This window comes from Cupressus sempervirens, chromosome 10 (assembly GCF_028749045.1).
Source record: "Cupressus sempervirens isolate cs-2001-9-10 chromosome 10, ASM2874904v1, whole genome shotgun sequence".
In the NCBI taxonomy this organism is placed as follows: Eukaryota; Viridiplantae; Streptophyta; class Pinopsida; order Cupressales; family Cupressaceae; genus Cupressus; species Cupressus sempervirens.
In genome coordinates, this window is record NC_143127.1 from 560,466,486 (window position 1) to 560,485,109 (window position 18,624).

At 32.9% G+C, this 18,624-nt stretch overlaps 1 protein-coding gene across 1 annotated transcript; it reads left to right on the forward strand.

Annotated features, from left to right (window-relative positions):
- Window positions 1–637: 637 nt before the first annotated feature.
- On the forward strand, window positions 638–8,219 carry LOC149535118 (large ribosomal subunit protein uL10-like). Its single transcript, XM_089803223.1, has 5 exons — window positions 638–1,050; window positions 1,986–2,054; window positions 2,140–2,238; window positions 7,259–7,651; window positions 7,770–8,219. The coding sequence occupies exons 1-5, from the start codon at window positions 793–795 to the stop codon at window positions 7,917–7,919; spliced, it is 969 nt and encodes a 322-aa protein (XP_089659349.1). The 5' UTR covers window positions 638–792; the 3' UTR covers window positions 7,920–8,219.
- Window positions 8,220–18,624: the final 10,405 nt, after the last annotated feature.

Below are 18,624 nucleotides of genomic sequence, written 5' to 3' on the forward strand. Positions count from 1 at the left end.
TTTGTCCTTCTCAATTTCTCTACCAAAGGCCAAGTCATTGTCAACCACAACAATGCCATCACTCGTGCCATAACAAAAGAAGATTGAACAATGACTCACACCAAAAGGTACATATAACTTGTTACAAATGATTTTTTGTTAATTTTTTAAAAGTGATATCCTGTCAAACATAATTACAATACACTAACATTTACAACATGGAATATGCAGGTATCATGAATTGCTATCATGGTATATCAAGTTGCAAGTCCTGGTAGTTGCAAAAAATATGTATCTATCAAACAAGATGTGTAATTTAATAATGTACATGCATTATATTAAATCCAAATTCACTCATTGTGTCACAATACTCTATACTACGTTCTACTCTCCTACTCCAGCCACAAAGTACCATCAAGAGAGTATTAAGATTATATAACGAACATGTTTTTCTACATACTTCATTATGTAAAATCTTATTAAAATAGATTAAATAATTAATGTCACTAAATTAAACCTATATTATCACATTTTCAACTCTATTGCATATTTGATATACAAAATATTCCAACTGTCACATACAAATATTGAACTTAGGCACAAACTTTATGACTCTCATCCTTGTTTTATTGCCTCATAATCACAAACAAATAGGCTCATCTAAAAAATTCGCTCGTTCGTGTCTCCGTCAAAAACCCTAAATTCTAAGTAGAATTGAAACCCTAACTTAAAAAATAAACCCTTCTCTTCGTTTTCCTGTTTATCAGATTGCAGGCCATTGCATAGGGCAATTTATCGGAGCAGAGGAAAAAAATGGGCTTCAAGGGTAGTAAGGCCGAGAAGAAAATACTCTACGATAAGAAAATCTGCGATTTATTGGAAGAATACACGCAGGTGTTGGTCTGCCTTGCAGACAATGTGGGATCCAATCAGTTGCAGTCCATTCGACAGGGTTTAAGGCCCGATTCACTCGTTCTGATGGGGAAGAATACCATGATGAAAAGATCCATTAGAATGTATGCCGAGAAGTCTGGCAATACGGCTTACCTGAACTTGATGCAGTTGCTTGTGGTGAGTTGAGTTTTACCGAATTCACATAGGGTTTAAGGCTTCGAGAAAAAAATAGCGCCTTCTGATTTAGGTGCAAGTTTGGTTTTATTGGTTTTTTAGTGCAACACGTTTATTAACGATTTTGCCTAAGTGAATTTTAGTTATGAATATTATCAAAAGTTTTATTTGGACAAATATTACAATGTTTTGTCACTGAAATCAAGGATTTGATTTTGGTCAGTAAGATTTACCCAGTTATCAATGTGAACGTTTGCAAATTTTTAGTAAAGTAGGTTTCAAAGGTTTTCTATTTATAATCCCTATCAGATTGCCTTTCTTGCCCTAATCTGTTGTAACTCAGCTTTGGAAGGGCATGATTCTTACGTAGACTGGATTTAACAAAAAATGAATTCGTTAGAGATTGTTTGGTCTCTTGATGAATATAATTATTCAGAGCAAACATCTAATTTTATCTTTACTATACTTTTACAATAAAATGAAAATGCTTTGTAAACGTAATAGTTAATGCCTTAATCAGGCAGTGTTCTATAGATGTACATGTAAGAATTAAATATAACCATTGTAGATTCGCAAACTTTAAATTTTAATATGATTTTGAGTCTCATCAGAATCTAATAAGGTCAGCCTTGTGCAGTACTTGCTACTCATCATTGTAACTTGCCTTGGGTTTTTTTTTTCTTCATTTCATTTTAGTTTTAATTTTTGGGAGCTTCTGGGTTTGCTTTTATTTGTGGCAAATTTGTTCCTTTTTATTATAAGAATCTCAAGAATGTCTCAATCCTAAACATGTACTCTTAAGTTACAACTCTGAGTTCTTTTATTGTTTATCTTTGCTATGTTTAGCAATCAGGAACTAAATAGTTTCTCTTAGATGAATTGATTAAGTTTTAAAACAAATGTAAATTTATGAAGGGCTAATTTTGAATTATTGTTAGGGAAATGTTGGGCTTATCTTCACAAAGGGAGATTTGAAAGAGGTGCGCGAGGAAGTTGCAAAATATAAGGTATGCTTGTCTGTGTATTTGGTTTTGTAGCTCAGTTAGACATTTTAAGCCAGAACTTCTCTGATTCTCTGTGGCCTATTCGCAGGTTGGAGCTCCAGCACGTGTTGGTTTGGTTGCTCCAGTTGATGTGGTTGTGCCTCCAGGAAACACTGGTCTAGACCCATCCCAGACTTCTTTCTTCCAGGTTTGATTTTTAGCCATATTTAGTGGTCAATAATTGCTCTATTTCAAGTTCACTGGCTTCAAGTCTGGGTCGTAGTCTGATTTGAGTCAGATACATGTATTTAGCTTGATTTTGTGCGGGTCCATGGGTTTGTCTGGGTCCATTCATGGATGTTTTCCTCCAGGTGCAAAGTGCAAAATCAGAGTGAACCTGCAGCAAATCAGACATGAGCTTTTTTATCTTTTAAATGGCTGTCCACGATTTGACAGTTGTGCTACAAAAGAAAACGGCTTTATTGTCAATGTTGCCCTGTCCTGTTTCTGCACTTGTTGCTTTTGCTTGTGTTGAACCCAATGAACAGCATCTAATTACACTTAATTTCTAGAAGTTATTTAGTGCACAAGTGTGTAAAGGCTCCTGTTAGTTATCTGTTAGGGATTTGGCCAATAGATGCCCAGAAACATTACAGTGAAATAGTTTTTATTATTTTTTTCTTTTTCTTGTTTATTTTGTAGAATTTTGTTTGCACTTCAATCCTTTATTTGATTTCTTTAATCAGCAAAGGTTTCTCTTTTTTAAGATTAATCTTTTAGGAGGAAGGACCTTATTTATTTGTCAAATAACTAATGAAGGGACTTTCAGGGTAAAAATGTTAAATTTTTTTTTTATTTGAGCTAAATAAACTCGGGTCAGGCACCTAGTAGCTACAAGAAATATATATATATATATATATATATATATATATATATATATTACAGCCTAGATTCTGATAATGTGAAGTTTACCATATCCATCCATGAACCAGAGATTACACTGTTGACATTGCACATACAAACATCAACATTCTTGAAGATATAACACAGACTTCTATGTAATGCCCCTTTATGGGATTCTCCTCAATGTGTCTTTGGGTACTTTGACTGATATGATACCCAGCTCTAGGAGACTGTCACATTTTCTCTCCAATTTTCATTAGTTTTATAATCCTTATCAATTTCAGTAAGACTGAGTCTTTGATTTACAGTGTAATTGCACACAATTTAAAGATGTGTTGTTGCTCATTAAATGTTAGGATATGACTTCTGATCTAACAATCAACTGTGTAAGGGAGAATATCAGATCTGAAGATTAAGATAATGTCTCAATAGTAGTGGTGCTAATCTCTACTTATATACGGAATGATGTATGATGTGATTTCTGATGCTCGGCCTCAAAAGATGCCTGACATGAACTTGGATATAGATCCTGATTGCGGGTGTTAGAGAGACTATAATTTTGATTTCTATCCATGGTTATTGTCCTATCAAACAACCGTTCAATGAATGGCACCATAGTTGGGGAACTTGGACTCGGCAAAAACTCGTACTAAGCTCTGAAAAAATATTTGGGAAAAAATAGGCCAGTTTTCAAAAAACTTGCGGAAAAGCTCAAAAGATTAAAAAAACAGTTTAAGTTTAATTAGAAATGCTTTTTATTTGCAAAATCCAATGAGAAGATGCATTCAATGAGTTAATTATTGAGAACACAGAAGAAACAAGCTGAGTTTAGATAATATATAATCGCAATGTGGGTACAAAGTCACATTCTTATGCAGAATGTTGATGGCTGGTAGCATAATAGTAAATAGTTTCTAAAAATCTAGAAGTCAACACATCATTACAATTACATCTTCCTTATCCCCGCTCTACTAGCAAATAAGGGAGATGAACTAGAGGGTCTAGTCCTCGCTTGTTACTTTGCTCTCGCTTGTTACTCTGCTGATGTGTATGGCTTGTTCTCCATTCTGGATGTATCTCCTGGCATTGGCCTTGATTCCACTTGAAACCGCCTCCAATTCTTCGCAATCACTTTGCAAGGGCTTGGAAGCCCACTTTCCTCCTCATCTCTTCATTCAAGTCGCTCCAAAGAAGAAATAGAAGCCAGCAGTGCTTTATTTTCATTTTATAAAAAACTTGCTGATTATTCGGTGAGTTATTTACTAAGACTCTGAGTTTAGTCTGCAATTTTTTCTGTGATTAACTCGCGGTCTCAAAAAACTTGGTGATTAATCGCTTTTCAGTGATTAATCTGTGAGTTTGCCATCTATGAATGACACTATGGAATTGATGTTACAGAATATAAGCTTCTTGTTCAAGCCATCTGCGTATGTTTCTGTATATAAAACATAAGGTCTCCCTCCCATTCTATATAAAATGTTCTTGCTTTTATATCCATTATACCTCTTATGAAAACAAGGCGATTGATTCAAAGAGGGGTGACTTGTCCCAAGGGAAGTTACTTATTCAGGGAGTTGGCCTCTTCCTATTCTTTTCAGTTTTAACTCATTCCAGCAATGATTTTTATTTCAACATGGATTGATTTGATCCTTATTAATATGTCTTTAACATAAGTGTGAATTAGAGAGGTTAACTGTCTTCTATTTAATTTATGATCCATATTACTCGAAAAAACGTTTCCTGTTCTTAAGGGACTTGTTTCCATCCCCAAATGTTTTGTGTACAGTGGGACGAAAGGAAATGTCCCCAACATGTCCCCAATTTCAAAAAATCAGCAAGAAACTATAAGAAATGTCACCTAACATTTGGAACAGTGATCCGTCCCCAAAATGCCTAGGGTTCACCCAAAATGTCCCCCGAAACAGAAAATTCAAAAAAAGTATCCCCAAAATATTTAGATGAACTTAGGCATTAAAAATCAAATGAAGTCACTTAAAAAAAATACCATTTTGCCAATTGACAAATGTGGAGGGCTGGGCTCACAAGGTTCAAATTTGAGCCTTTGGACAAAAATTCATGATAAAATATGTTTAAAATTTTATATTTTAAATCATAAAATCAAAATATATTAAAATTATAAATCTAATATTTTATTTAATTATTTAAAATTTATTGCAATAAATATATGTTAATAACTTTTTATCAAATAAAAATATATTATAATAATAAATTTAATTTGATCAGTTTTAAATATTTAATTATTAAAAAAAACAATTCAAGTAATATTGTTTATAAATATAATAAATATATAAACTTTATGGCCATTGAGTCTAAATTTTTAAACATTCATTGGACAATCCATTTCTACTAGAGGGAGATAGTGACTTAGACGATTCTGAGCCTTTGGATATTTGATGGCTAGAATGAGGTTTAGTTTCATAGGTTGTGCTTGTAGGGTTGAGACTTTTGGTTACATGTTTGAGATGTCTTGACTAGGACATTTATATTGTTAGACCATAGTTTTGATGTTTCAGACTATAGTTATAATGCTGTTATACTGATTTGTACTGCTGCTATGTTAGTTGTAAATCATGATTCAGTGATTTATTTGCATATTGTGTTGTTGGCTCTTTGGGAAACGTCCTGGAAATTTGTCCCGTGCTGTCCTGTCCCCGTCCCTAAAAGGTCATGGAGCATAGTTTATTATTAGCTTTACTTGCACTAGTTGGCCAGCAATGAAATTTAAGTCACTTTGTCTTGGGTTTCAGGCATGGATTGGCCCAAACAAAAATTTTCTTTCACGGAAATTCATGTTTTAAAAATCTTTAAAGGATATCGGCCATATGTTATATTTAATCTCTCTTTTCAGCCATAATTAAATGTGTTTTATTGAAGAAGACTATCAAACTAGTTACTGCTTGCCTTATTCATTTTTTTATTCCCAACACAATGAAACTTACATTTAATTAAATTGTTGCTCTTAGCATTTTTGGTTACCAGGGTTTTCTTGGCTGCTGCGATCAGGATTTCAGACAGGGAACATGACATTCTATATTTGATATAATCTAAGTTGCCAGTTCGGGTTTAGGGACAGATTCAGGCTCGGGGTTTGGGTTCATGGGTTTGGGCATTTTTTTGGTTCCCATTTGGGTTCATGAGTGGGTTAGTGAGTATATAAATATGTATAAATATACATATGCATTATATATACAAAAAATAAGAGAAAGTTCGCTGTGGGTCCTCCTGGATTCTACCAGGTTTGTGACAGTTCCGGGCAGGGTCCTTATTTTGGAGTGTTCGTCTGCCCAGGTTTGCACCAGTGCGAACCTGGGCAGACCCACCGTCCAAAATAAGGACCCTGCCTGGACCCACAGGAAACCCGGTTGCAACTGGACCCAGATCCAGGCAGCAGGGTCTGAATCCGGTAACTAAGGATATAATTCTTTTTTTCCATTTCCATCAAGACTACACCTCTTGTGATTTGTAACCAAGCCGATGCAGCAAAATGAAGTTGGCTTGTATCAGGTTAAATCAAGGAAACATAGACATTTCCTTAGCCCTGGACAACCTGCTGGCACACAGACAATTGTAGCACTACACGCTGTGCCGTGAGGGATTAGACAGAAGCTGAAAGCACACTGGCTTATCCATGTGACAATTTGACTTCATCCACCTTCACTTTCAGGGAACTTTATACAACAGTACATTGTCTGACATAGTTAGATACCTGAATGATTTCTCTGGACATTTATGATGGTGTGGATGTGCTCCACCAAACAATCAGCAAGGACTTCAGCTTGATTATTGAGACCCACATGCATGAACTGTTTTCTGTTGAAAGTATGTTTGGACAGGATAAAGTTACCTTAGACATCTCTTCTTGTAATGGGTTGGCTTGGGTGAATAGTCTTCTTCAGCAAATTGCTTTGCTGTCATCTTCATCTTCTTTAGTTAGACCCTAGAGTGTCTCAGCATCCAGATATGCTACTCTCTGTGAGATAAATTTGTGGTTCAGCATCTCTCCCTTACATAGAGCAAACTCAGCCCCATAACACCCATCCCATGTGCAGAATACTGCCCAATTCACAGTAACTAAGTTTATTCTGTATGGGTGAAACCGACTGCTCAACTTTTATTACTATATCTATGTACTAATCCCATGTATGCAAATCTGAACCAGTAACTTAGAGTAAGTGATGCTTTAAACTTTAAAACACATGTAGATCATAATTAAATAAGATTGGTTAAAGTCATGGTCAAGATGTATGGTTAAAGCTTATTGACATTTTAAAATAAATTTTACCTTATTTTAAACTCTATTACAGGTGCTGAACATTCCCACAAAAATTAACAAGGGTACAGTTGAAATTATCACACCGGTAGAACTCATTAAGAAGGGAGATAAAGTGGGTTCTTCCGAGGCAGCTTTGCTTGCAAAGCTTGGTATTCGTCCATTTTCGTACGGACTCGTTGTGCGGTCTGTTTATGACAATGGATCTGTATTTGATCCTGCAGTTCTTGATCTCACAGAAGACGATTTAATTGAAAAAATTGCCGCCGGTATCTCTAATGTGGCAGCTCTCTCATTGGCTCTCAGCTATCCTACATTAGTAGCTGCTCCTCACTCATTCATCAACGGTTACAAGAATGTTTTAGCTATTGCAATTGCTACAGACTATTCATTCCCAGAGGCAGAGAAAGTCAAGGAGTACCTGGAGGTGAGTTTCAAAGCTGGTTATTTTAAAGTTTTGTACATGTTTCCATAGTAAGCTTTATAATTATAATTTCTATCGTCATCTCATGGTCTTGAACGACTTGATTTTATTTCTTATGCAGGATCCAAGCAAGTTTGCAGTTGCTGCTGTTGCAGTTACTACAGCATCTTCTGCTGCTGCACCAGCAGCAGCTGCTCCAAAGGAAGAGGAAAAGAAGCCTGAACCTGAAGACGAATCTGATGATGACTTGGGTTTCGGTCTGTTTGATTAGAGTGTTGCGTTGGTTTGTTTGGGAGACTAGATGTCACCTGGGTCAACTCCAAAGTGATTTCTGATTATCAGAACTTCCATTATCTCTTCATTGTATTGCATAATCAATTCAGCTGGTTTTAGTTGCTATGCAGGAATGTAGTATAAGCTCCGTGCTCAGAATTTTAGGCAAAGATATATATTTTTTGATCTTATAAATTTTGAAGCCTTGTCAATTGAAAAACAGAGCATTGTTTAAGTGATTTTCCTCAATTTTGAATGTTCATCAATACAACCAACCCCTGAGCATTTTAAGTGGTTCTGAAGAGCTGTATTGAATTTTATTGAAGTGTCATTAGTTACCTGTTTGGGAAATAACCGCTGTTTATATGACAGCCTAGAATTTGGAGATAAATGTCCTTTCTCATGTCGGGTGGCCTATTTTGCTGAAATCAATGCTCTTTATTCTTCCTTGATTAAGTTTGTTGTATCTCAGCCTGCAATTGACAACAATTTATGTACTTGTATGGTAATAGAGTGCAGACACGAACCCGAGAACCTGGATTACTTGATATGATTTGTGAAGGATTTGTTTGCTTTCATTTTACTTCTCAACGTTTTGATTAGTGGATGTCTTTTCTCATGTTGGGTAGCCTATTTTGCTGAAATCAATGCTATTTATTCTTCCTTTCAAGTTTGTTGCATCTCAGCCTGCAATTGACAACAATTGTAGTACTTGCATGGTAATAGAGTGCAGACATGAACCCTCTTACCTGGATTACTTGATATGATTTGTGAAGGATTTGTTTGCTTTCATTTTTTCACTTCTCAACATTTTGATTAGTGGATAGTTTCAAGTTCTTACTACATTTTATCAATGTAACACTGGTACTCATACCCACCTCCTAAACCTTCAAGTGCCCATCCCTGAGACGTCCCCGCACTGGGACTTGCATACCCATGTACCCCCACCTCTGCCATTCTGCAACCATGCTTCTACTGGAATGGGTACTTGGTTTCTGTTTGAATTTTGTTTTTTGAATGTTACTATTGGGGTATGTAATATGTTACCATGTTGAATGTTCAATTGTTCTAGTTCATGTTGCAATTTTGATATGTTCAAGTGTTTTAATTTGGTGTGTTCTACTGAAATATCATTTCATAACAAGCATTTCAAGTTCTATATGTATACTATACAACACTCCTCCCTGCCCCGTCCTACCCTTGCCACCGTCCCCTGGGTGTCCCAAAAATGAGGTCTTCTGTCATTGTATTTTACAAAAAAAATCTTCTGTACTTTTTGACAAGCCTGTTCTTTTTTAATATTTGGAAAATGCTATCTGCAACACCAGCTTCTGTAGATGTAGCTGTATTAACTTAGTTTTCGATGCTCATATGCTTTGAATGGTTGTAAATGAATATTAACTTCTTTACGGCAGACAATCATCAATTGAATGTGCCTCCTTGAGTAGTTTTTGGTGTGCTGCTGAAACTTTTATTATTTAACTCGTCGATTTTTTCTCACTAAGTGTCCGTTTAGTAGGTTGTTGTTCTGCCTCTTAAATTATTTTGAAAATCTTTACATTTTGCATGTTTTGAGCTTATTGTGGGCTTTTTCTTATCTAATTACGATATCTTGACAACTAGTAATCAAAATGGATTAGAAAATCTGGATATGATGGTGGAGAACTTTGTGACAGTTGTCCGTAGATCTTCCGGGGTGCTAACAATTTTTTCTTTTTGTTCTGGTTGGATTTTTAGACATATTTTTATATATATATATTTTTTACATTAATTAAAGAGAAGTGCTATGATTTATATGTACTTCTTTGTGACTGTTGTACTGAATGCACTGTAATTGGCTTGTTTTCATAAGTTACAGAATCTATGTCTATAATTGGTTTTTATTAGTCATATCCTTTATAAGTTGCAAGATCTATGCATGTTTTCAAATGGAGACTTTTATGACTCTTTTCTAAAAAGTGTTTTATATAGGTCCACTGTTCTGATCTATATAGCTAATTCAGTACATGATCTTTACATGTCTATAATTGGAGGTAGTTTGACTGTTCAACGATAGATAAAGATGTTTAAGATGGGTTTCTGATACCCACTATAAGAAACCTGATTATAAATTGACCAAAACATGAGGGAAATAACTTATTTAACCTGCAGGAGAAGGGAAAAATTTATAACTGTGTCAAAGTTCCTGCCAAAACTAAATGAAAGAGAGATACATAATGAATATATATAGAGGAAAAGAGGGGAGAGATGGGAGAAAGAATGTAGAAATTACAAAATTTAGTTTTTTAAATATAGCTACTTAATAATAATCTCTACATAATTTTTTTAAAAACAAGTTTGAATATTGATATTATTTTGATAATTAAATATTAAATTTAAGTTGAATATAGCTACTTGATAAGAATTTCTATATTTTATTTTTTCTAAAACAAGTTTGAATATTGATATTATTTAATAATTAAATATCAAATTTAATGTAGAATTATAATATTATGACACTATATGATTTAATAAGCATAATAAATAGAAATAAATGAAGTGAATATTATATTTAATTTAATAATTAGAATTATATGTACAAAATATTAGTAAATTTTGATAAAAAATAATTAAATCTTCTAATTGCAATTTAAATATTTGAGTATACTTAATAGTGATTTCTATATTCCAATTTTTAAAAACAAGTTTGAATAACAACATTATTTTATAATTGAATATCAAATTTAATATAGAAATTATAATATAACTCAACTAAGTTCAATAAATAGTAATTAATTTAATAATTAAAATTATATGCTCAAAATATCAGTAAATTTCTACAAAGATTAATTAAATATTCTGATTGCAATTTAAATAAACTTAATAATAATTTCTATATTCCAATTTTTTAAAAACGAGTTTGAATATCATCATTTTATAATTAAATATCAAACTTAATTTAGAAATTATAATATCACTTAAATCCATATTTTACCAAGTTCAGTAAATAGTAATTATTGAAGTGAATATTTTATTTAATTTAATAATTAAAATCATATATTTATACAATTAGTAAATAAATTAAAAAATTAAAAAAATCTTTTAACTATAATTTTAAATTTTTATTTATTTATTGTGAATTAAGAAAACACACAATTCCTCAAAAATTGCTATGCTTGAGATGGGCTTGGGCTTGATATTTATCAATATCATACTGATGCGGTGGCAAGGAGAGCTCTTCTTCAGTTGATAATTAGATTGTCTTTGTTGTCTATTTCTGCATTCTTGAAGATTGTATTGTTGCCAAATTTGGTGATGTACTTGGTGATGTATATCCGTATAGCTACATTCGACATGTATGAGTCCAATTCTAGGTTGGTAGAGTTCAAGAATTTCTTTCTATCTAGATGTTACCGGTGACAAATTTTCATTAGAGTGGAGGAGAAGGAAAGTAGTGGAGCATCTAGTAGATTTTGAGTTCTGTATAGTGCACAATGATCCACATGCTTTGTTCTTTTGGTTTTTTAGGGTCTGTTTGGTTCGTGGAATTGTACGATTTAGCCAAATGTAAATCTTCATTCCTATTTTTGGGATCTACTTGAACTGTTTGTTTCACTCAGAAGATGAGTGTGAAGACACATTTTTTATGCAAAAGCTTGGAGTTCTAGGCAAACACCAAAAAATAGTACAATCTATTGTTTTTATACTCCTCAAAAAACATGATTAGGTTTTGATTTTCAATTCCTATTTGCTAGTAGGAAGTCAGAAAATTTGGTTTTGAGACAAAATTAGAAGTTTGGTATTCTAATTCCATTTTGCCAATTTTGAAAGAATTTACAAGAATTGAGACTGCAAGCAAGATAATCTTTAAGCCCCATCAATTGTCTTATTTTAAAATTCAATGGACGTACAACCAAAGGGCATTGATAAATCTTCCATTTTAAGCAAAAAAAAGGTAAAGTTCACATAAATGAAAGGCCGAACAATCCCAAAAAATGATAAATGTGTCAGGAGATTGGATCCTTTCCAAAGCCCATCAACACATGTACCATCAACAAGGAACATCACTATATCCCTTCTGTAACTGTTCGAGCAATGGTACACTAAACTATGCCTATTCCCATATGGCTTTACATCCCACTAGCAAGCATATAAATCCTACTGGTTTATCACCCTCAAATATCATTCAAGCAAAAGAATTCAAGCCTTGTTGTTTGTCGGCATAGGAATAGAAAATTAGAATGGAAAATTGGAATAGGAATGGAAATGAAGAATGAGAATGGAAAAGAGCAATCCCATTCTTGTTTGGTTCGCCTCATATTTGATTGGGAATATGTTACTCCCTTGTTTGGTTTTACAAAATTGAAATTGGAATACAGTTAAGTTTATATTTTAATATATTTTATTATTTTAATATATTATTATATTTGGTTAATTATTTCAATTTATTGTAAAGAATTTTGTTTTTGTTTTATTCTATTTTATTCAATGAAATTAATTTATTTCAACATTTTTTAAATGAATAGATATAAACATAATAATGTTATACACAATAATATACTCATGAAATTAGTAAAATTTGCTCATTGTTTATATACAAAATCATAAAAGATTTAGTCTCCATGATCATAATTAAGTTCTTTACAACAAAATTACCATTTCATTTCTAAAATTAGAATCACCATCACCAATAATGTGTTTATAAAAACTAGAACATAATTAAGTCTATGTTGAAACACAATTTCGGCTTTCACCATGAAACCAATATCCTTAGTAGCTGTCTCCCACACAATGCACAACTTGCAATCCTTCCTTTCTTCCTCTATAGATTTTGAAGTGGTTGATGTAGATGAGCCATCTTTGATCCACTCAAAGAAATTGCAGCCATTGTCCCCCTGCATTTTACAACTACATTAGGGCTTGCCACAATAATTTTATTTTTATTTTTAAAAGATTAGTAACATCCTTTCTTTTATCTGGATAACACAAAAACCTACACCCAGGATTATTCTTTGTACATGACATCTTCATTGCTATAGATCCAACACCACATCGACACATTGGAAAAGTTGTCAAATCCATCGACCCTATATAAACAAGGACCAATGCGTCTAGTTCCTACCTATAGTAGTTTAGTAGTTTAGATTTGTGTTGCGGATAGTAGTTTTGAGTTTTGTTGAGTTTAATCGAAAGTTGTAGGTACCAAATATTGAGGATAGATTTATTTTATGAACATGCTAGATAAATAATTTCTTCCAAATTATAAAAAAATCAACATAATTTAAAACTACATACTTACAAAAAAGATGCTGAAAAATAAAATGTTTAAAATTTGAACAAAAAGTCTACAGTTACAATTTTCGTTTAAAACTTTATAGTTCCAAAAAGTAATTACTATTTTGATTGGACAAACATATGAAAAAGTTGCACTCCCTACTGTAGCAAAATCAACCAATCAAAGTGTCAATAAATATATTGTGTTGAAATATTTTTTATGCAATAAATATATAAACTTTATAGCTCAAAACGTATTTGAATAATAAATTGTTCTAATTGGACAAAAAAATTAAAAAGTTGAGGTGCATTGAATGCTATAGTTTCTTGCCTATGACAGGAACTAATAATGAACAAACATAATGAGAAATTACTACAAAAGTGTAAAATATATGTATTCAATGGACTATGTTGTGACTTCTTAGTTCAATCTTGCTAGTGGTGCAAATACCTCATGACTTACAACTTTTGACACATGATTATTAGTTTATCTCAACAAAATGAATCTACATACACAACAAGGATAAAATTTTCATACATTTCATATAGCTTGGATATGGCATATACGTAAAAATACTTCTAGCTACAAATTGATGTCTAATAAGTATGCAATCTTTCAGATAATTAGATCAGTATAAGTGCATTCTTGTTATATCTCAACTGTATAGTGTCACAAAAGCCTAAACACTATAATATATATAGCATACCAATGCATGCATTTTCTATATCATAAAGCAAAGATAGGATGTGGCGAGATTGAGAAGCACAATTTACTGGACTGCTATTTTTGCAGCAAGGGTGTTGACATCACTGACTTATTCCCAACCATATCACTTGTACAACTGTTATTGACAACTATTGTAGTGTGAACAAATCGCCAGAGGCATTGAGATTGTGGGAGAAAATGATAGCATTCAACACTAAACAACAATAGTGAAGACGCAAGAACTAGTACAAAGATGTATGTTAAACCATAAGCCATATATATATTCCACACACAAAGACATAAAAATTGCAATTAGATAAGAGCGTTGATGGCAAACTTTAAAGTCCCAAATACCACATTGAAGGGAAAATTTAAATCTGTGATTGTGTGTAAATCCACATCTTCAAATGTGTTTGTGCCATTCTAAATATTAGAAGTCAATTTGATGCATGCACTTAGTGGTCAATTTTCAGATCTTATCCATTACTTATATTCAAACAATATGCTTCAAAATACCAAGAGCTTTGACTAGAAGAGTGTGAAAAAGAGGGTTGGTTTTGAAAGTTGATGCAAGTTATCCCAATACTTTGCCAATACAGGCTCGTATTAGGACTTTTAGGTACAAATAAAGAGGTCATATTATCATATTTAGGAAAAGTCATCCTAGAAGATACTAGACATCACTATGTATGCCAAAGTCATGACGAATAAATGTGCAACGTATTCAATCTATTGGGAAGACTCTTGCCATACATATAATTGTTCAATTTCAATTGTATTGTGTTATATGAATGAATTACTGTTCAAGAAGTTTGTTGAACCTTGAAGCATATTTAGGGCACAAATTGATTATCACTGGAGAATATTCAGTGAAAGGGGGGCGCATACTTGAAATGGACATAATAAGTATTTTTAGAAAATGGACTAGTGCATGTACAAGGAGTTTGCAATATACAATATTTTTGGAAGCATTCAATTGTAGAGGTCTTCTTCTTTGATACACTTGAAGATAGTCATTATGTATAAGCACCAACAAAGCTTGTATCCACAGGGATCTCATACTCAATACAAAGGGTTGAAGCATGGACGCAAACATTTATTAAAATGAAGCCAAGTCACATGTACATAACCAAGAAGCTAATGATATCAAGAAGATAGTATTTTGAATAAACTATCAAGTCTTGACCAAAGCTATATCGATAAGCTATACACAAATGGATATTTTCATTGAACAAAACATATCAAAAGACACATGAGTCTCCCTTAGGCAAGCTGTGATATTTGTGAAACTTCAATACATCACTACAATATTCTTCAGTTGACTCGAATGATTCATTTGTTGATGGTGATGCCCATATTCTTAAGCAAGGATGAGACTTCAAAATGCATGACACTTATAGAAAGATATGATAAATGGAAGCCACATTGAAGAAAAGTATGTAATGGAATTGTTGTAGCAATACAAAGAAATTATCGCAGATGGGTGCTTATAAAAATGCAAGCAAACTACGTTGATAGCGAGATCCATGTGATAGTTATATATAATACATAGGTTTTAAACATGGTTTTTCATAGTGAGATCCATGTGCTTCCATATAATACTAATACTTATATTTCCCAACAACACATTTTCTATAAAAACCAGATTGCTTACCCAAACATCCATTCTCTAGATCTCACAAAGAAAAATCAACTATTGTACTAATGAGCTGTATACCCCAGTTGCTGCCCTATTTTCTTCACATAAACAAAAAATTTCATATGCATTACTCCTATATATAGATGTGTTACTTAGTAGGCATTACATCTTGGTTTCTATGCAAACAATCGTCAGATCCTGCGAATTAGTAAACACATCTTGAAGATGTAATCTCATAAAATGAAAAAAATTATAAGGTATGCCTAAAACTACCATGTTGAAAACATTTGATAGACCAGAGCAATAAAATGCAAATAAAATTGGACTTCATAGTTATAATTGGAAGAAACCAATACACTAAAAATGGTAGTAGCAGATGAAAATCTGATCATGCAAATAAGTTATAATTGGAAGAAACCAATACATTTACAATAATGATATAAATGGAAGCATATGACAATTTGATCATGCACATAATAATTGAAGCTTCCACAATTGCAAAAAAGTGATAAAGTCAAAATGGAAACACAAACTAAACATGGAATGCCGTGTTGGGAAATCACTACAATCCTCCAAATTTATATTGGGCATACTCTTCTAGACCCTGGGCTTTTGTAGGTTCTAAAGTAAAAGTGTCATAAGCCACAATCAAAATTTGTCGACTAAGTCTAGGTATGGCTTTGATGGCTGCAAATGCAGCTGATATATCTTGCTTAGTTTCCCCTTTATCAAATTTCACAAGTTGAGACTCCCTCATGCCTTCCTATATATCTTGGATACTTTCACATATCACATTAAAAGAAGCAGCCATGCTTGCCTTCCTCTTCTTTGGCCTCCTTGATGATGGTGTGGAAGGATTTTGTCTAACACATGTACTAGAATCATTCGTCCCAAGGAACCCTTCATCAAATTTGGGAGTGTCACCCATAGGCATATTTGAAGCCCCCATCATCATCAAGATCAATCACCTCATAAAAAAGGTGCCCATCTTCATTTCCATGGGCCGTTGCAGCTGCAGTTCCATCAACGATGTCATTCCCAACAATGACTTCTAAGTCATTGTAATAGAGGAACGATTGCCTCTTGTACACCCTGGCATTCTTGAAATCCTTCCACTCTATGAAGGCAAAAGTAAGCTATTAGATATTTATCTTTCATTACAATTGATTAAGAGATGTTTAACTTACTTACAAACATTGTGTAAAGTACATTACCTTTAACAACTCTTCCCATACAATATCATCAACATCTATGCACTAAGTAGTCTCGTTCAATGTGAAGCCGCTCATATTTCTCAAGTCTTTCATCGTTCAATAAGCTTGCTTCCATGTTTTTAATATATTCTTGAAGTTGTCTCTTACTAGATTAATCTTCATATCCAAATTGAACCTCCTTTCAATGTTGGTCCAAGCTTCTTTCCAAAATCCCCCTTTGCCTTTTCTTCCTAATATGACTTTCGCAAGGAGTATATCGAGCAATTTTTGCTCCATCTCTCATGTCCAAACAACTTTCACATTTCTAGGTGATGAATCAACAATAGTGACATGAAGCCCCTCATCAATGCTCATCGAGAGATTGGCAAATGACATTTTCAACAATTGCTAGCTGGAAAACAATATTTTAGACGCATAAAACAAGATGAAAATTTATGACAAAATATTGGAGTAGTAGAATGTGTTATTTGAAGACCAAAATTATTAGAACAATGAAAAGTATTCCCATTCATACATATGAAAAATATACTTGAAAAATCATTCAACTCTTAGACATCTACTACTTGGATAACATAAACTAACCAAAACTAAGTAGCAAGAAATTACTTTAAGATATCAATAGAAAGGCATAGGGTAAATGATTTAAAGAGTCTGTTGAGAGAATATGAAGTACAGACTGATGAGTTCAAATCAATTATAAGATTGCATAGATTGTGCAAGGATCATGAAATAACTATAATTGGACTATGTAAGGGGCTAAATGATGAAATTAATGATATACCCCAAGGAAAGAATGATCACATAACAAAGCTATAGGATGAACTGTTAAGAGTGTTTGGCGAAGAGTAGGTTCTTTGCAAGGATTTGGTGAAGAGCAAGTTTTGTACCTTTATTTGAAACAAATATGAACTTTTGGTGAATATCTTATAGTTTAGCACGTCACAATGAATTTTGATGGTTATCTCTAATTTGTCTTGATAAAGCATTGCTCTGCAATATGATAGGCCCAACATTTTCTTAATAAGCTGATACTCATCCTGGCTTTTATGAAATGTCATATAATTTGATTTATATCCTCGTTTTTTGAAATGTCTCGAGTATAAACTTAATTGACTATGTTGTTCTCTCTCTTATATTGCAGTCCCTGCTTAAAATTAACTTGTTTTTGGTTTTGCATTGATTATAGGGTATGTCTGACTAAATCTTAACAAAGCATTTTGATGAACACTGTTTTTAGCTTTAGCTTTGACATGTTTCTTACAATCTTCTCTTATTCATAATTAAAACAAATACTTATTAATATGCTGGTTGGTGAGGCATGTATTTTGTTTTACTTCAAAAAAGTTTACAATTATACCTTTCACTCATTAATGTTGTTATAAAGTATTTTTTATTACTGATGAACATGTTTTAAATAGGTTATAAAGTATTACTGATGAACAAGTTATAAAGTTTTTTTATTGAGATATAGCAAAATTTATTGAGAAGACAAATGAGTTGAAGTCTTTGAAGACCATCATTAACATGAAATTTTATTAAATTCCATGCACCAAACTGGAGTTCACATGATAATAGTGGACTTGTGATGATGTTGCAACTAAGCTATTTTGGACAAACTTTGTATATGATAAATTTGTAGGAAATTGTCTTTCCCTCTACCTGTGAACCCTATTGTGGACATGTAAAGTATTATTGTATTTATTTAATAGCATCTTACTAGTAGCTATATTTATTGATGCCAAGCTCACATTAGGTATTTTTGATGCCTTGTGGCATAATTTTTCATCTCTAGTAAAAAAATCCCAAATCCAGGCGTACGACTATAATTCTCAACTAACTACAATAAAAACCCTATTTTTAATGACAAAAGAAACATGGATTGATATCATTG